This window comes from Camarhynchus parvulus, chromosome 1 (assembly GCF_901933205.1).
Source record: "Camarhynchus parvulus chromosome 1, STF_HiC, whole genome shotgun sequence".
NCBI lineage: Eukaryota > Metazoa > Chordata > Aves > Passeriformes > Thraupidae > Camarhynchus > Camarhynchus parvulus.
In genome coordinates this window covers 88,310,008-88,329,019 of record NC_044571.1, presented here as the reverse complement: position 1 = coordinate 88,329,019, position 19,012 = coordinate 88,310,008, and the positions used below count along the sequence as shown (strand labels likewise).

Here is a 19,012-nt window from a genome sequence, read left to right as displayed (position 1 = left end):
TTACTGGTGAAGAAGCCCGGCACCGCCTCCCACCATGGCCGGAGGGCGGTTGCGATTGGGCGAGCCGGCGGGTCGGCAGGGCGAGTCCGGCCTCCAGCCTCGCTGCCGATTGGTTAGGACCCGCCTGACCGCGCCGGGCTGCGATTGGGCGGGGCGGGGTTGTGGGCGGTGCCGCGGTGAGCCGCTGTCATGGCGGAGCTGAGCGAGGCGCTGCTGTCGGTGTTGCCGTCCATCCGGGTGCCCAAGGCCGGCGACCGCGTCCACAAGGACGAGTGTGCCTTCTCCTTCGACACGCCGGTAAGCGCGCCCCGCCGGCGGCCCGCCCGCTCGCCCGGGCTGCTCCCGCCGCGGCCGGCTCCCACCCCGCCGCCAGCCGGGGCGCCGCCCGCGCGTGGCCTCACGGGATTTGTAGTTCCCCGGTGGCCACGGCGGCCGTTCCCCGGGCGGCGCGCAGGGCCCTCGTGGACTACTACGCCCGGCGTGCCCCGCGTCGCGCCCCGCCCGCCCGCGGCGCGCTGGGCGCTGTAGTTCGGGGGCTGGGGCGGGCGTGGGCAGGGCGCTCGCCCCCGATCAGCGGGGGCCCGGCCCGCCGGCAGCCCCTGGAGAGGGAGCGGCCCCGGCCCGAACCCTCCGTACCCGGCTCGCCAGGACTTGTAGTCCAGCGGGGGGCGGGGCGTCGGGCGCGTCCCGGGCCCGCCCTCGGCGGCGGGGGGCGGGCCGGGGGTCCCGCCCTGCCCGGGTCTGAGCCACCTCCCCGGCCTCGCCGCGCGGCCTGGCCCGGCGGGCGGGGGGCGAGGCGCTGCTGTGTCATTAAGATGGCAGTGGTCCCTTCTTCAGCCGTCTCCACCCCGCTGACATCCCTGCGCTTCCCCCGCTCGGCCTAAGGGGACCTAAGGGGCGGCGAAGGCAGCGGGAGGGCGAGGTGCTCCTTGCGCTTCTTGGAGGGCGCCCGTCCGGGCTGAGCCCCATCCCGCAGAACTGGGCTGGAGCTGGGAGATACGGGTCCTTCGGCGCAGCGCCACATGGCATCCTGGCCTTCTTGCCCTCCCCGAGCTCTACAGGGATGTCTGACCCTGCACCGCCCACTCTGTCTCAGTCCCAGCAGCTTCTGAGTGGTTTCGCTCCTTCCCAGCCCTTTCATTTGCAAGGGCTGGAAAGGAGCAAAACCCCCTGCCCCTTCAGTTTGAAAAGGGTATCTGCTGAATGAGTGTGGTGTTTTCCAGCTGCTGATGGGATGGTGGGGCACATTCTGTATCTGTTTCCAAGCTGCTCACAGGCTTTTGAACACAACAGCAAAAGTAAACAGTGGTCTGTTAACCTTCCTCACACTGTAGCTTGGCAGCATTCCCTGTGGCACTGGGAGTCATGTGTTTGGACAGGGTGCCACAGTTTTGCTGGTAATGATTGTACCATGCTCTGAACTTGTAACTGTGTGTGCTAGGGGCCTTTTACAAGGTAAACTCTTACAGAAACTCAGGCTTTCCTGATTTGGTAGCATCCTGCCATAAATGAACACACAAATAGTTTTTTAAATACATCATCATGACAGGAGTACCTGTTCTTCTGGGACAGCCAGGCTGGGGCTTGCCATCCTATTTCTTACTAGCTACTTGTGGCTGTTATGTAGGAATGAGCTGTTGCTATGACTTAATGAATAATGACTAGTCTGCCATGCCTATCCTAGCAGCTGGAATGCCATTCCTGACCACCTCCCTTCAGTTTTGTCCGTCCTTCCTTCCAGGAGTCAGATGGCGGCTTGTATATCTGCATGAACACGTTCCTGGGCTTTGGGAAGCAGTATGTGGAAAAGCACTATCAGAAAACAGGCCAGCGGGTCTACCTGCACCTCAAAAGAACACGTAAACCGGTAAAAAATAAAAATGCATGCACTCAAACTTGTTCTGAAATTGAGAGCCGGGCTGTGTCTGTGTATTCCATCAGATACATGGAATCTCTCCTGAGATACAGCTGTTGTTTTTCCTGGTGAATTGAGGGACACCAGTGCTTCAGTTCTGTTTGTGCTGAGTTGTTGTATGGATTGCCCGCGTTGTTTCTGCCTGGTTTCCTTCTGTTTTCAGAGTAGCTTGATTTCAGTCCCTAAGGCTTACTACAGCGTGCCTGTCCCCTTAACTCTTATTTCCCTATTTCTTCTCAATGCCACAGAAGGAAGAAGACACCAACTCCAGTGCTGGGGACCCTCCAAGGAAGAAACCAACTCGCTTGGCCATTGGTAAGGAAGCACCTAAGTGCTGTATGGTCCCTGTGTTCAGGCAGGAGCTGCCTGGTTTGTCTCTTCTTGGCTAGTATGCCTGGCCAAATTCAGACTTCACGTTTTCCAGTGTGTCTGGGGTGAGCAGTTTCTGTAGAACAGTTATTAAGGTGGTAGTTGTGTTCTGTGTCCAGAGTTGCATCTTGTTTTCTGTGTGTAAGTATATTTATTATCCTCTGCCATGACCCTGCATGCCTGGCTCAGCTTGGTGTGGAGATCACCAGACTGGGACTGTTGCTTAAGCACAATGTGCCCAGCATGGGGCTGAAGTAAGTTTGAGAAAATTTATGTCTGAGAAAAATCAGCTTGAAGGTCCTGGCAGATAAACTGTTTTTAAACTCCTCTGATATTGAGCTAGCACTATTGATACAGGTGGGGAAGAAATCAATGGGGAATGCTGTGTTAACATTTTTGGTTCATTAGGTCTTACAAGGCTGATACTGGAGCAAATACATATGGACATTAAAACATAAAAAATATTTTAAATATTCCTTTTTTTGGAAGAATAAGGCTGGTGTTCCCATTACTGTCTTTCGCTGACTGAGAGGGCTGTCATGGTAATCAGTGGAGATGCTGCTTGTTTGGAGCAGCCTCAGCTGGTAATTTCTGAGCCATTATGGAGACACATAAAGGAAGGAACAGGAACATTTGTAGCAGTAAGAGGTTCTTGGCTTGCTGGGAGCTGACCACTAGAGGGAAATCCAGAATCTGGACTGTGAATGTCTTGATTTTGGCTCACTTTTTCCCTAGAGTAGACGCCCAGTGACTCGTCTACTGCCAGAGGACAAACACCACTATTAAGACTGGCAGCTGCTCCCTGTTTTGCTGGTGAGCTGAATAAAGCCCCAAAGATCACTTCTAGCAAAATTGAGGCTGGAATCTCTGTTTCTTCAGATAGCCAGAGCTTTTATGTATAAATATGATTATGGTGCTTTGGGAGAGATGAGGCCTGGTCTGCATTATGAATTATTTCTGCACCCTGAAGTCCACAAAGGTCTTGCAACAAGTGTTGTCAGTGGGTTGGCAAATACCTGCCTGTGATAACAGCTTAGTGGTGTGAATGGAGCAGGAGAGCATAAAAGAAAGTATTGGCCCTGTGAGACAATGGTCTCAAGTTCAGGAGAAGTTTTTTTTAATCTTTGTTTTAGCTGAACTGTGGTGGTATAGCTAATCCTGACATGGGAGATTTTTTTAAAGTACTAGAAAGATTTGTGAACAAAATGTAGCCCTTGATCTCTCTGTAGCTCACTTCCCCCTCTCAATGAAAGATCCACAGTGCTTGCCTCCCATGCCTGCATGTTGGTGGTTGGATTTTTGTGGGATGTGGTACTTAGGTACCACCATGGAAAGGGAGGCAGTGTACCTCAGGGCAAGCTGGTGGCTACAGACCCTCTTCCTCATCTGGAGCCTCAGAAGGCTCACATAAGCACCTGAGGGGGACATCACTAATCTGGTTTGGTTTGTTTAGGGTTCAGGAATTGTGTAATGCCCTGGGGGGTTGTCTATTGCTTTACTCTATGAGGTGATGACAGGAAATCTCTGTGCTGTGCTGGAGAGGCATAGAAGAGGATGATCTAGGTATGTTGTTGCATGACGCTGGTGACTCTTTTCTACAATCGTGTTCATATGCAGCAGTTTGTGCATGGTGTAAAAATTGTAGGTATCTAAGGAGGGGGATATCATGGGACTGGATGTTTCTGACAAGAATGTTTTAAGGAAATGCAGTAGTGATTATCAGAACTGTGTTGCACACAGGATTCTTGAGGCAGAGGCACTGAGCAGCAAAAGCTTTTCTTCCCTTCAGAGATTTGTTGCAGCTGCAGATGTTCATATATTTGTTGCAGAGATTATTGCAGTCACAGTGTGCAATTTTTCCAGGAATAAATGAAATTCAGTTTAAAAACACAGGGGGTTTAGGCTGCTAATTAGCCATGTGTCTTCTGCCTGTTTCCTTTTGGGACGTAGGATGTGAATATCTGCAGAACCGAGAAGGCCAAGCTTTTCCTCTGAGTACCTATATAATCCAAAAACAGTAGGTGGGGGAAGCTGCAGAAACTGCAGATGTTTTGGTGGGCATCCATGATGGCTCTTTACAACTGGCAAATAACCTTTTATGTATGGATCTCCAGTTTCTGGTGCAACCTCTGGAGAGCACAGCTAGGTGGACATGGAAACCACTATCACTGTACCTTTGCTCAGACCTTTTCTGCAATTCTGGATGTTCTGGTTCCAGAGGAACTCCTGGTTCTTCTTGCTCAAGTGCAGGACTCTAGACTGTTCTTTCTGGAAAAGGCAAGAAAGAGAGGCAGGCTTCTTAAAGATGATGAGAGACCTGACCTTTGCCCTGTCTTACAATATGATCTCTTCATGCACATCTCCACTCGTTGTCTTGAGTATTCTGCTTAAGGTTGAACACCCGTGCTTTATCTTGGCTCTCTTCTGGCCAATACCTCTCTAGAGGAGGTTTGGTTTTCTTCCTGCTTGTAGCCTGAGTCTGGAGATTGTTTTTAAGCATCTGTAAAAAGAGCTGGGAAAAACAAAATCTATTGTCACTAGGCTTATAATTGTTCCTGTGAAGTCCACATCACCAGCAGAAGCTCTGGGATCCAGAAGTGGAAGAAAGATTGTGGTTCGCTGATTTAGATTGTTGTCTTAGTCATGGTGCCTTATTTAATGTAAGCTGTGGGGAACGAAGCTTTTTAAGCTCTTTGGTTTCACCTGTTACCACAATGCTTTTTCTTCTTGTAGGTGTAGAAGGCGGATTTGACATCACAGAAGAAAAGTTTGAATATGATGAAGATGTAAAAATAGTGATTTTGCCAGACCATTTGGATATTCCACGTGATGGGCTGGAGGGACTACCAGACATGGTCAAAGACAGGGTATGTTTGGCTGGAGGGCTGTGCTTACTGTTGATGAGGAAACGTACCACTGCAGAGAAGGAAACTGCCCTGTAAAAGGGATCCTCAGAGCTGCTGTGAAGTCTCAGCTGGCAGTCACCAGGATTGCTCTGCATTTACACAGTGCTGTATATATATAATATATATATGTATATTACAGAGTTCTGTCTGGTGTGTGACTGAGGTTCCCAAAAGTCCTACTAACTTCCCTAAATGTGGAGTGCTGTGACACTGGAAGCTTCTTGTGCCTTTACCATGGTAGGCCAGCCCTTCATGTTTTCTCCTGCTGTCCTGGTTCCAGATTGCCAGTGCAATTGAGGCCATCCTGACAGCAGATTCAGCCTCACGGAAGCAGGAGGTGCAGGCCTGGGATGGGGAGGTTCGCCGTGTTTCCAAGCACGCTTTTTCCCTGCACCAGCTTCAGAACGATGTCCGCATCCCACCGTGGTGAGCATAGTACTGGAACTTGCTGTGGCACTCGTGTCCCAGGCCCTTCTCCTGTGCTGGGTTGCAGCCGCAGATGAGACTTCTTTTGGGAGTCTCCAGGTGTGCCTTGTTGTCGGGGTCTCTAGCTGGTCAGAGTGACCCCGAGATGTGTTAGAAAGTCTCTTTTCCCAGCCTGGAGGTTGAAGAAGGAGTCAGGGCTCTTCATTTCTTGGTCTCAAGGTTGTTTATTGTATCTTAGCTATAAAATTCTTTCTCCTGTCCTGTCGAGGTCTGCTCAGCAAGACAGCCCAGGCACTCTACCTGTCCCTGGAGTGGTGTTATGTCTTTATACTAAAAACTACGTATACAATATTTACAATTACTTTCCAATACCTATCACCTATGTTAGACAGTGAGCTTCTACTCTAAGCCAATCTAAAAGTGCCAACATCACAGCAGAAGATGGAGGCCAAGAAGAAGAAGAAGGAGAAAGTCAGGACACACCCAGATCCCTCCATCTTGCCCTCTGAACCTCCATTCTAAAGAGCCCCAAAATCTACTTTTTCACCTTGTGATAAATTCACTATCATTCTACTTGATTTGTCGTGGCTTGCAGTTCTTCATCTAAGGTTGGTAACTTGCTCCACGAGTCATAATCAAAACCACAGGCATTTTGGGCTGTGTGCCAGGGTCTCTGAGACCCCTGGCAGGGGTCTTGGCTGCTCAGGACAGCCAGGGGGATGTCCTGGGTCCTGACACCTTGTCACAGTGGATTCAGAGGAGATGGCACACTAGGGTATGTCAGGATTCTCAGTGTTCTGTAGTAGAAGAGGAATGGGATCACTTACACTACGGATATTGCAGTGGGCAGCAATGGCGAGGGCTTGGGAGGTAGAACCTAGAGATTTTCCCTCTGACCTCTTTTTCTCTGTTTCCTTGTCAATAGTGGCTGGAAGTGCAGCAAGTGTGACATGAAGGAGAACCTGTGGCTGAACATGACTGACGGAGCCATCCTCTGTGGTCGGCGCTACTTCGACGGCAGCGGCGGCAACAACCACGCGGTCGAGCACTACCGAGAAACCGGCTACCCTCTGGCTGTGAAACTGGGAACAATCACTCCTGATGGGGCAGGTGAGAACGGGGCTCCTCCCAGGCTTAGGGAGGCCAGGCACCTCTCAGGCTGATGCAGATCTCTTGCAGGTATCAGGGTGGTGTTGGCCATCTTGTGACCCGGAACACACAGTGTCATCCCATTGTGAACTTTGCCTCTCTGACCTGCTGCTTGTGTGAGGCAAAGAACGAGCTGATAAAAGAACCTCGCCTTCCTCTGCCCCTCCCTTGTAATTGGGAGCTTTTAGAATAGTTATCCAGGTTGCCATCTGATTTTCTGTGTTGGAGTGTTTATTAAAGAATCATGTGTTCAAATGAGCAGAGAGTATATGGCACAGTAACCCACTTTCATTACTCCTGGCATAAGTGTACCTCTGTACCCTGATCAGTAACAAAGTTGTTTTGTCACATGTTCAGGAGGATTTAGAACACCATTCTGTCTGTTAATGTTATTCCACTGAGAAAGGGCAGAAAGTCCAATGGCTCAGTTTGTCAAAACTCCCAGTTCTGAGTGCTTTCTTCATCCAGCTGTGAATTTGAGATCACAGGCCATTATAAGTTCCTTTTTTTTCTGTTTTCCTGCATAGATGTCTACTCCTATGATGAGGATGACATGGTGTTGGATCCCAACCTCGCAGAACACCTGGCACACTTTGGGATTGACATGCTTAAGATGCAGAAGGTGAGGAGGAAGTGGTGTCCTCCATAGGCCCAGAGGGAGAGAAGCAGCTCTGAGGTGTCTTTTCTAGATTCCAACTTTCTGTGGCTATACAGAACCATTACTGGTCAAGAAACCTTGGGGGTTTTTTGTCACATATAGAGTTGTGTCATCTGCCTCTCTTCTTTGATTGCCTTTTTTGCCTTTCTTTCATGTCCCTCAGGATTATTTCCCTGAGATTATGTGTCAGTACTGTGGGCAGGGAGGCTGCCAGGTGCTGACCTTTTTTTGTTAGTGTGTGGTTTCCATGCCTCTTTCTAGGGAATGGTTCAGATTTCTCCCATATTTCTTTTCCCTCATCTTTCTGTCCCAGGTATTCTTATATATGGAAACAACTCTTTTTCTTCCTCCTCCACTTACAGAATAAACCAGAATGGATTGACTCTATTTCTCTACAGCATTGCACTTTTCACACCTCTGATGTTGCCTTGAGCCTTCTTTGAGGATTTTCCTGTTCTTTCCCTCTGCAGACAGACAAGACAATGACAGAACTGGAAATAGACATGAACCAGCGCATTGGCGAGTGGGAGCTCATCCAGGAGTCTGGTGTTCAGCTCAAGCCCCTCTATGGGCCTGGGTACACTGGCATCCGTAACCTGGGCAACAGTTGCTACCTCAATTCTGTGATGCAGGTGCTGTTCAGTATCCCAGACTTCCAGAGAAAGTAAGTGAGCTTAATCACTCCTTTCCATTAGTCTGGGATCAGTACAAAGGTCCCCTTGGGCTGGGCGCTTCTGTGGCAGTAATCATGCTCAGAACTGCATTTTTACCAGATGAAGCTGCATATCCCTTAGATTGCTCTGTTTTGCTCTGCAGGTATGTGGACAAGCTGGAGAAGATATTCCAAAGTGCACCTTCGGACCCCACGCAGGATTTCAGCACACAAGTGTACGTAGAATTTTGGTGAGAGAAGGAAGGCTGAGGCTGCCTGGATGCATCCCCTCTGTGCTGCTTTGCTCCAGGGTTCTCCCTCAAGCCTCACCTCTCTTTCCTTGCCTGTCACCAGAGACACTGATCCTCAGTGATCAAGGAGGATCTAAGCCCAGGAAGTTCAGCTGAATGCCCTGGATGGAGAGGACAGAGTGCACCCCCTGTTCATGAGAGGCTCTGAAATGTATTATGTGTGGGGGGATTTCTGGGAGGCAGCTTCTGTCTGCATAACAGTTAAAAGGGGCTTGCTCTCTTCAATGGAGGGAGGTTGTAATGGGGATATGTAGGTTTAGGCAGCTTTATTCTCAGTGGTTAACTTATGTATGCTAAAAGAGGCTTCCCTCAAGTGTGGAGAATATGCAGAAGAAGGGACACAATTTGGGAGGGGATTGCATTTCAAAGATGTCAAGTCTGTGCTGCAGCTGCTTTCAAACAAGCATGTGGAAGTTTGGGGTGGAGGAATGGAAGGTGGCATTTGTGGACAGGGAGTTCAGTGGTACAGGAGGATTCTAAATTTGGGCAGCCTGGAGTGAGGTGTTCACTGCGAGGGAATTAAGGTGAGACAGCCAGAAAGATGATTGCCTGGGCAAAGGGAGGAATTGGTAAGGTTTGGTTCCAGACGAGTGGCAATATGGCAATAATGATGGGGAAGGACTGGAGTGAAATGGAATAGCAGGAGGCTCTGGGCATAGGAATAAATCTCTGAACACACACTGTTGTCCATTAAGTGCCTGATGCAGTCAATCTTTCCTCTGGGAAAACGTGACCAGTCTGCTCAGAGCAGTGCTATTTCTGGCTCAGACAATTTCTCTGTGCCTGTTGTCTCCTGCACAGTCAGACACTGCTCCGTTCCCCCATCAGGCTGCAGCTGAGCTTGGCTCTTGCACAGCTGCTCTGTAGCTCAGCACCAGCTGTTCCTTCTTGTTCTGCTCAGTGTGCAAGCAGTGGTTGGGATTGCCACCCTAAAGCCCTGGTAACTTTGAAGTCAGTGATGTCTCCAGGGGCCAGAGGGCAGACCACAATAAGATAATCTTGCCTGGTGCAGCAGAGAGTGCTATTACCTGTGAGACTGACATCTCAGTGTTAAAGCTGGATGGGTTGATGTGGCTCCTGGAGCATGTGAGATTGAAGAAACATTGATACTGACAGTGACTTTGTCCTTCCAGAGCCAAACTGGGCCATGGCCTGCTTTCTGGGGAGTATTCAAGGCCAGCTTCTGCAGATGGGGAGCAGCAGCCTGATCAGAAGGTGAGGCTTGGATATGGCATCCTCTTGCTGTGTGTGTTTTATGAGGTATTGTGTATGCAACAAGTCTTCTTTCTGAAAACATGTGCTGGGGCTTATTGCAAGGCATGTCACCTGAAGAAAAGCATGGCTAAGAATAGAGTGCTACATGCCAGGACACGTGCTTGGCAAATTATGACCACCTTCCTCTTCCACATTGTTCTTTTCAGGGTATGCAAAATGGCATTGCTCCACGCATGTTTAAGTCCCTCATCGGAAAGGGGCACCCAGAATTTTCCACTAACCGACAGCAGGATGCCCAGGAATTCTTTCTGCACTTCATCAACATGGTGGAGGTAATGGTTGAGTCTATCTGGCAAATCATGGAAAAGTCCAGCTTGATTTTCTTCCCACAGCAAGGAGTGAGGAGTGGAGGTGAGAAGCTGGTAGTCAGAGCAGAGAGAGGGAGAGAACACAGGGAAATGGGCCTTCTAGCACTTGCCAGGGTGGAGAAGAATAGGTGCTTGGCCATGTTTTCAGGGCTGATTCCATGGAGAAATCTCTTTTGGGAGTGGCACAGCTGGAGGTGTAAAGTTTCTTCTGTAGGAGCAGGAATGCCATGGCTTCCTGGAGCACAGAGGCTGGCTTTAGTTTCCTCTTTGCTGTCTTTTCCAGGGTACTGGGTACAGAAGTGACTACTCTTCAGCCATGTGCTGTGTGACACCACTGTTACTGCAGATCATTTTTTGTGCCATTCTGATATTATATCTGTCCTTCTGATTTCTCCTTCTCCAGAGGAACTGCCGCAGCTCAGAGAACCCTAACGAGGTCTTCCGTTTTCTGGTGGAGGAGAAGCTGAAGTGCCTGGCCACAGAAAAGGTGAAATATACCCAGCGTGTGGACTACATTATGCAGCTGCCTGTGCCCATGGATGCTGCACTCAACAAAGGTCAGTAATGTGCCAACACCAGAACAGTAGCAAGCCCTATGTTTGTATATTGTACTATTCTTACAGAACTCCTTAAATGAGAGAGGGACTTCTTTGCCACTTCTGAGGCTGGGTTCTCCTCCTGCTTTTGAGGGATCGGGCTGATTTCTTCAGAGGTGGTGTGACATGGTGATGTCCCTCTAGAGCCTTTCCCTTGGCCACCACAAGCTGGGCTGTGATTCAGCAGCACAACAGGAGTGACTGCAGTAGCAGAACTGTGCCCTGGAAGCTGTGCTCCGCTCTCTCCTGTATCTATAGGCCTGCTCTGCCCCTGTCTGTAGCTTACACCAGTCACTTTGTAGGTACCTAGAAGTGGTCCTTGACTCCTCTGCTTTATTCTCTAGATGAACTGCTGGAGTATGAGGAGAAGAAGAGGCAGGCAGAGGAGGAGAAGCAGCCGCTGCCTGAGCTGGTGCGAGCCAAGGTGCCTTTCAGCTCCTGCCTAGAGGCCTATGGAGCTCCAGAGCAGGTGGATGATTTCTGGAGCACAGCCTTGCAGGCCAAGTCTGTGGCTCTCAAGTAAGTGTGTCCCAGCTATGCTGTGATGAGCTGGCCATAGCTGCATCTCTGGGGACTTCTTGTAGTGGCTTGGGGGGAAGAACATTACTGAAGCTTTGTAGTCCTCCACACCCTGGCTCCATAGAACACTGAAGCAGAGAGGGGATCATCAGTGCTGGATGTTACCCTCACTAGGCAGAACAGCCGTGCTAGTGAAGTCCTAGCCATCAGATTTCAGTTGCTGAGAGGCTATGAAAACACAGTGATATTTCAGAAAATAGTATCTTTTACTGTAAATTTAAAATTTAATTTTGAAATCTGTACTGACTGTATGATGACGCTGATCTTGCACTATCTTTAAAATTTCTTCAAGTTTTTAACTGTGAAGATCTGAGCAGAACACTGAGTGTAACAGATGCATGAGTTCTTCGAAAGAATGCTAGTTTAAATGCTAGTAGCAAGGTTTAAAAAACAGCTTTAATTTTTCTCACTGCTTGTAGCACATGCAACAGTGCAAAGTTGAAGTGACAAGACTACAAATGTAAGCAGCTTTCTGCTGTGATGCTGTGTTCTTTTGCAATGAATGTCATCAAAGAGTTGGAAGTGCTTTTCTATACTCCATTATTAATGGAGTAATTAATTAATTTAATTATTAAACAAATACTCCATTATTAAGCAATAGCTATTTTAAATAAACATCACACTGAAAAGTAACATTTTGTTTTAATTTTTGCTGATTTGTATTCAAACACTTTACTGTCACTTAATTTAGTTCTATAGCATGTTGCAATTATCACCTGGTAATGAGTATCTTTCTCACTTACAGGTGCTTCTCCCTTCACAAATGTTCCCCTCTGTTTCATAGATTCCAGACACTTTCTCTCTCAAATTGTCTAACTAAATAATGTTTAATCAAATTCAGTTAACTTAAAATTCGCTGCTTCTGTTTCGTATCCAAAAAAGTGCTCTTGACAGTTCCTGCAGGTGTATCTGTTGGTCTAATAAAAGATGTTATTTCCACTACATTCCTTAAGGGTTAGACTTGAATTAAACAAAATCTGACCAGGCTTGTAAAATACAAGATTGGAAGGTAGAGAATATGTACTATTTTTTCTCATCTCCAAGACTTGCATTCCATCTCATCTTGTCAGGGTTTCTGCCTTAGAAATGGTTCTGTATTTGAGGAGCTTTAAGCTCAGCACAGAAGAGCTGCACAAACAGATGTATCCCCCAACTTTCTCAGGACATGGCTCTGTCCTACTCACTGATTTCTTGGATCAGCTAGATACCCTCAATCTCTGCTGACAAGGTATTTAAAAATGTTACATGTCTCTTCCAGAACGACGCGGTTCGCCTCTTTCCCAGATTATCTGGTCATCCAGATCAAGAAGTTCACTTTCGGTCTGGACTGGGTGCCCAAAAAGCTCGGTAAGGAGGATGAGAAGTGCAGAGCATATAGGTACTGGGAGTCACATATGGATATTGTGGTCATTACTGCTAGGAGGAAAGTAACAATCCAAAAGATGCTGCAGGCATCCCCAGGGACTTACCCTTGTAGATCTGCCAGCTGAGCCTTTTGTTTGTGCCCCTGCATGGAGGCTGAGCAAGACCATATCTTGCAGATGTTTCCATTGAAATGCCAGAGGAGCTGGATATCTCTGCACTGCAGGGAACGGGGCTGCAAGAAGGAGAAGAGGAAATGCCAGACATCGCACCCCCACTGGTGACACCAGATGAGCCCAAAGGTAGCCTGGGGTTCTATGGCAACGAGGACGACGACTCCTTCTGCTCCCCTCACTTCTCCTCTCCGACATGTTAGTGATTCTCCTCCTCTCTTCCTGATGCCTGACTCATTTCCTTGCTCTCCTTGCCTTGTGTCCCATGCTAGCAGTTTCCCACTTGCTCAGACTTTCCCTGTCCTTTTGTCAGCGATTGCCAGCTGCCTCCCTTGCATGCCTGTTATGCAAGGGTGTTATGCAAGGGGGTTTGTTGATTCCTGTTCTGTGCAATATGGGGTGGCGTGTCCGGTGCATTTAGAGGAGGTAGAGCTGGGATTTATACAGAATTTAATTGGTAGGGGTATTTAATTTTCACAAACCACAGTGGGAGGTCGGGTTCAGAGCCTACGGAAGAGCCAGTGCTCCTGAGTTCATGGGTTGAATAATTTTGTTTTTTGCCTGTGTGTGAGACGGAAGAAGAAAGGTGGCTGAGAAAAGCCAAGAGATGGAACTTGGTGTGAAATAAAGCTAGGAGGTGGTGGCTTTGGAGGCTGTGTGACACGAGATGAAATGGAGCCAGCAGGGATGGGTGGGAGTGGGTGGCTCTAACGTCTGTCTCCCCACAGCACCCATGCTGGACGAGTCGGTGATTATCCAGCTAGTGGAAATGGGCTTTCCCATGGATGCCTGCCGCAAAGCCGTGTATTACACAGGGAACAGTGGGGTTGAGGCGGCCATGAACTGGGTCATGTCACATATGGACGATCCAGGTACGAGGCCATGGCTGTGGTGAAGCTTACTGCTTCTGGGCTGTTCTTGTGTCCTACTACCACAGTGGAAAACTGAAGTAGTTTGGACTTGGGCTGTACCCTCTTGGAGAGATCTGATTACTCTGAGCTGTGTTGTGTTTCCTGCTGCAGACTTTGCTAACCCGTTAGTTCTCCCTGGATCCAGTGGGCCAGGGTCAACTATTGCCTGCCCAGACCCTCCTTCAGAAGACAGTGTGGCCACCATTGTCTCCATGGGCTTCTCCCGGGACCAGGCGATGAAAGCGCTTAGAGCCACGGTGAGAGGCACAGGTGACATCAGAGCGCAAGGATTTCCCCAGGAACAGGAATTCCCAAGTTCACTGTCTTCTTCATCCTTCCAGAACAACAGTCTGGAGCGTGCTGTGGATTGGATCTTCAGTCACATTGATGACCTTGATGCAGAAGCTGCTATGGATATCTCAGAGGGGCGCTCGGCAGCCGAGTCCATCTCTGAGTCCGTCCCCGTGGGTCCCAAAGTGCGCGATGGGCCTGGAAGTGAGTTCCAAGCCAGAGGAATGGGGATTTTGGGGTGCAAACTCAACATTTCTTTGTCATTCCTGATCCATGCAGTACTGCAGGTTTTAGCAGCAGCAGCTATTGCAGAGCTGGTCTGGTTGTAGAGGTGGAAGCAGGGAGGAAGAGGGAAGGAATGGCAAAGTAGCCTAGGCCCTTCAGGCTGGATGAGGATTACATGGAAGTCAATAAGAGAGGGGCTGGGGAAGTGCCATCAAGTGAAAGACAGGAAGGGCTGTGCTGCTTTTATCCAGTGGTTCTGGGAGGCTTTTTGTGCCCTTTTGGTTCCCACTGAAAAAAGCAGAATTTGTGCCAGTGCTGCTGGATGCTGTAGGGGGGTGAAATCCCTGCCTTACCCATCCAGCACCCATGGCCCAAATAAAAAGTTGAAAGAGAGAAGGCTCAATGGAAGTCTCCCATTTCCTTGTATGTTTGACCTTAAGACCACTCACAGTCACACTTGATTGGGATCCAGTTCTAAATTATTACCCAGCAGAGCTTCCTTCAGCGATCCTTCTCTAGAGAGGGCCTTTCACAGGTTGTTAGGGAGTAAGATGTCTTTCCTCTTTCCCTGACAATCCTCTCTTCCTGCCTTCTTTCAAGAATATCAGCTGTTTGCCTTCATCAGCCACATGGGCACTTCAACTATGTGCGGACATTATGTTTGTCACATCAAGAAAGATGGCAGGTAAGCTTTTCCACAGTGTAAGGGAACTGAGGGACTGGTTTAAATCCCCATCCTGCCCCGTTTCCTTAGAGGTCTTGGGGGGTTGGGGCTGAGAGCAGGTGAGTGCAATCGAGTTGTGTCTTAACCGTGGAATGGCATTTCTGAGCTCCTCTTGTGCCTGTTGCAGGTGGGTGATCTACAACGACCAGAAAGTCTGTGCTTCTGAGAAGCCCCCCAAGGACCTGGGCTACATCTACTTCTACCAGCGGATTCCCAGCTAGAACATCCTCTTGCTGTGTGTGGTGGGGGGAAAGTGGGCTGAAGGTGTGGGGGGGAAAGGGGTGGGGGCAGTGAGGGTGGGAGCAGGGTCCTTCTTGTCCCTGCTCCTTTCCCCAGTCCCTTCACAGCCTCTCTGTGGAGACACGGGGAGACACGAGTTCACTGACTAATCGACTGGGGGCTGGAGCCCCCGTGGACATGAGTGAAGGGGATTTGGGGGGTTGGGAATATCTGTTTCTATAGGAAATGTCCTCACTGTCCTCACCCCCGTGACACACAGCCCTAGTGCTTCGCTGCTTGGTGGGATGATGCCACCTCCTTGCTGTCCGGAAGGAGAGGAGGGGGCTTGTGTGTACGTGTGGCTTGTGAATGGGGGGGGTTCCTCCTGCCCGCCCTGTCGGGCGGGGGCGTGGGGCGGGCAGCAAGGCGGGCCACGAGCAGCGCTTCCCCTTGTGTGCCCTTGACATGCCAAAATACACGAGGGACAAAATAAAAGTCGAAATACCCCCCTGGCTCCGGTCTGACCCCGCCGGCCGCGGGGAGCGCGGGCGGGGAAAGGGGCGGGGCTCCGCCGCGGGGCGTGGTGGGGGGCGGGGCACGTGGGGGCGGGGCCTCGGCCGCCGCCGGGCTATAAAAGGCGCCGGTCGCCGCTCGCGGTGCCGCCGCTGACCTTCGCGTCTCCTCCGGTGCCGGCCCCGCTCCCGTTCGTTCCCGCCATGGCGCCCAGGAAGTTCTTCGTGGGGGGCAACTGGAAGATGAACGGCGACAAGAAGAGCCTGGGCGAGCTCATCCACACGCTGAACAGCGCCAAGCTCTCCGCCGACACCGGTGAGGGCGCGGCCCGCACGTAGCGCACGTCCCACACGGCCCTGCGGAGCCGGGGACCGGGCCCGGGCCCGGGCGGGGGAGCGGCAAATGTCAGAGGGCGGCGGGGACCTAAATATAACCCCGCGGCAGCGGCGCTAAATATACTCGCGAAACCGGATCCGGGTTCCCGCAGGCCCGGCCGCCACGTGCGGCCGACCCCCGGGGCGCCCCCGGCCGGTCCCCGCAGACCCCGCGCCTCCCTCGGCCTGGCCCCCACACCTGGGAGCGGGGCTCTCGGAGCGCCGCGCTGCAGCCGAGCCGCGCTGCCCCCGCCCCGCCGCCGTGCCAGGTTATAAACTCAGGCACAGCCCGGTGCGGCTCTTCCCGGTTCGGCCAGGCCCAGGCTGCAGGGTGGGATTCGCACCCGATCTTTTATCTGGACACTTTCCAAGGGACCCCTGTGACCTGGCCGTCGGCCTGGTATTGCGTGTCCAGCCCCCTGGAAAGGGCTTTCCTGCCTGCTGTTGAGTTATCAGATAGCAGGGATTGTCCTGTGGCAGTGGGCCCCCCAAATGTCAGTGAGGAGGGGCGGGCTGTGCCTTCCCAGGAGAGAGGGATGACCTCTTGGGGCCGGGATCAGTGGTCGGGTACAGTTTCTACCCTTCTCCTGTCACAAGGGTAACAGGGTGCTTTGCCTTGCAGAGGTGGTTTGTGGAGCCCCCTCCATCTACCTAGACTTTGCCCGTCAGAAGCTCGATGCAAAGATTGGTGTGGCAGCACAGAACTGTTACAAGGTACCAAAGGGAGCTTTCACAGGAGAGATCAGGTGAGCCTCAGAGAGTCAAGTCAGGGTGCCTCTGGGATGTGAATTTCCTCCAGTGAGTCATCTCCTTTCTCCCCAGCCCAGCAATGATCAAGGATATTGGAGCTGCATGGGTGATCCTAGGCCACTCAGAGCGAAGGCATGTTTTTGGAGAGTCTGATGAGGTGAGTGCCCTCATACAGTGGAGACACGGTCCAGCTAAGATGGGTCTACAAAGATTGGAAAAGCGAGCGATTAAAACAGACCTCCATCCTGTTTTATTGGCTGCCTTGTTTCTTTTCCATTCCCAGTTGATTGGGCAGAAGGTGGCTCATGCTCTGGCTGAGGGCCTTGGAGTCATTGCCTGTATTGGAGAGAAGCTGGATGAGAGAGAAGCTGGCATAACAGAGAAGGTAGTTTTTGAACAGACCAAGGCTATTGCTGGTAAGAGGAAAAATAAATGGTTGATATGGGTTTTTTAGCCATTTTCCAGCTCTGCTCTTCCCAGTATGGGGGTATTGTGCTCACCTCTACCTTCTCCCTCTTCCCTAGATAACGTGAAGGACTGGGGTAAAGTGGTTCTTGCCTATGAGCCAGTTTGGGCTATTGGAACTGGTAAAACTGCAACTCCCCAGCAGGTATGAGCAGGGGAGGTGGCTGATTAAATGATCAACTGACCCTTCCCCCTCAGGAAACCTTCCTGAAGATTCTTACTGAGAATCTCCTGGAGATTCTTAGTGACTTAGAGAATATCTGTTCCCTTGTCTTTGGAAGGGAGCTGTGTGCAGCATGGCTCAGGCCTCATTGTGACTCCTGTGTTGTATTGCAGGCTCAGGAAGTTCACGAGAAGCTGCGGGGGTGGCTGAAAAGCCACGTGTCTGATGCTGTTGCTCAGTCAACTAGGATTATCTATGGAGGTAAGTGAGTCTGGAGCGACTTTCCAGGGCAGGAAGTGCTTAGTTTCTCTACCTGTTGCTACTGTTGTACATCATTCTCTCCCTGGCAAGGAAACTCTTGACTTTGAGAGCATAAAGAATCACCTTCTAGCTTGTCTGGGTAGCTTGCTTGGCTAAATGGGAGACAGTCTTGCTGAGGTGGCTGGTACCTAGCCAGTCCTGCCTTTGCCCTGGCCCCACTTTCCTAGAGCTGGCACATCTGACCTTAAACCACTGCTCCCTCCTTAGGCTCTGTCACTGGCAGCAACTGTAAGGAGCTGGCCTCTCAGCACGATGTGGATGGCTTCCTTGTTGGTGGAGCTTCTCTCAAGCCAGAGTTCGTGGATATTATCAATGCCAAACACTGAAGCACCCCATGAGGAGCTGTCCCTTGTGGTTAAGAAATGGAAGCAAGAAGGGACCTTTTGTTGCACACATCTCAGTACGGAGGCCTCCCCGAGGCTTTCCCCCTCCACAGTCATTGTTGTAGATGTTCTGCTAACCACCCCCACCATGTCAGAGTCCTGTTAGCAGGAGCCTGTCTCGGCAGAGTCTTGGCAGTCTCCTCTCTGAGCTGAATCCTCAGTTTCCCCCGACCTGTTCAGAGCCCGCAGCCCACCTGGCCAGTATCTCTCCCTTTCCCTGCAGCCCTGCGGGGAGAGGGGGCCGCTGGTGCTGCTGGGAGGAAAAAGGAACCACAGTCTTGCATCCCTCAGCTCCATCAGCAAGGAACCTGTCAGCTTAGATCCTTGTGACATGTCTTACCTCACCTGTGTCCCGTACTGAACAATAAATGAAAAACAGAAAAAGCAAAGGTGTGTCCTGGATCTTATTTGGAAGCATCTTGGGGACAAGCAGCCTATAGAACTTAGTGCTTGTGGAGGTGGCTGGTTGCAGAGAGGGTTTTGTGGGCTTTTCCCTGAGAGCCCACCGTTACCCCAGTAGGCACTGCCCAGGTTCAACCTGCATCTTGCTTCTGTCATATAACAGCTCTTCTTTGGGCCTGTGGTGATTCTGATATATCTGTGCCTCTATTCCAGTAGATGCTGGAGCACCTGGATGTTCCACCAGTGAGCCAGTCTTCCCTGGCAGGCTCAGTAATGTGCTCATCCCTGCTTTTTGCCTATAAGGACTGATAATTGACTTTGCTCATTGCATGTAGAGTGGAGCAGCTCAGTCTCTGCAGGGAAGGATTTTATTTAGGGCCTGTGTTGGGGCAGTGCTTGCTGCATGCTTTCAGCCCTGTGCTGGTGGGTGAGGAAGCAAGACTTGGTGTTACTTCCCAGCTGCTGGGTTTTTTTTTGGGAGTACTGAGGATGATGAAGTGCCTCACAAGGAGGAGCTTGTTTGTGCGGCAGTACATCCTTGGGACCCTATGGGCAGTGTTCCAGCTGCTAGTGCCAGCATCACCTGAGGGAT

At 50.7% G+C, this 19,012-nt stretch overlaps 2 protein-coding genes across 3 annotated transcripts; both read left to right on the top strand.

The window, feature by feature from the left end:
- The first annotated feature begins 142 nt into the window (after positions 1–142).
- On the top strand, positions 143–15,550 carry USP5 (ubiquitin specific peptidase 5). Of its 2 annotated transcripts, none has more exons than XM_030954950.1 (20): positions 143–297; positions 1,742–1,867; positions 2,164–2,230; positions 5,018–5,151; positions 5,471–5,616; positions 6,542–6,726; positions 7,293–7,387; positions 7,894–8,087; positions 8,240–8,311; positions 9,520–9,601; positions 9,808–9,933; positions 10,373–10,526; positions 10,910–11,084; positions 12,403–12,491; positions 12,686–12,877; positions 13,408–13,551; positions 13,702–13,847; positions 13,932–14,085; positions 14,707–14,791; positions 14,958–15,550. In XM_030954950.1, the coding sequence occupies exons 1-20, from the start codon at positions 190–192 to the stop codon at positions 15,049–15,051; spliced, it is 2,568 nt and encodes an 855-aa protein (XP_030810810.1). In that variant the 5' UTR covers positions 143–189; the 3' UTR covers positions 15,052–15,550. The 2 variants fall into 2 exon arrangements, with proteins under 2 accessions (XP_030810810.1, XP_030810819.1); XM_030954959.1 differs by having other exon boundaries at positions 12,686–12,808; positions 14,958–15,317.
- A 123-nt stretch (positions 15,551–15,673) lies between these two features.
- On the top strand, positions 15,674–18,407 carry TPI1 (triosephosphate isomerase 1). The gene is made up of 7 exons (XM_030945153.1): positions 15,674–15,877; positions 16,559–16,682; positions 16,759–16,843; positions 16,970–17,102; positions 17,211–17,296; positions 17,488–17,575; positions 17,843–18,407. Exons 1-7 carry the CDS (start codon positions 15,766–15,768, stop codon positions 17,959–17,961), a joined length of 747 nt encoding a protein of 248 aa, XP_030801013.1. The 5' UTR covers positions 15,674–15,765; the 3' UTR covers positions 17,962–18,407.
- The last annotated feature ends 605 nt before the right edge of the window (positions 18,408–19,012 follow it).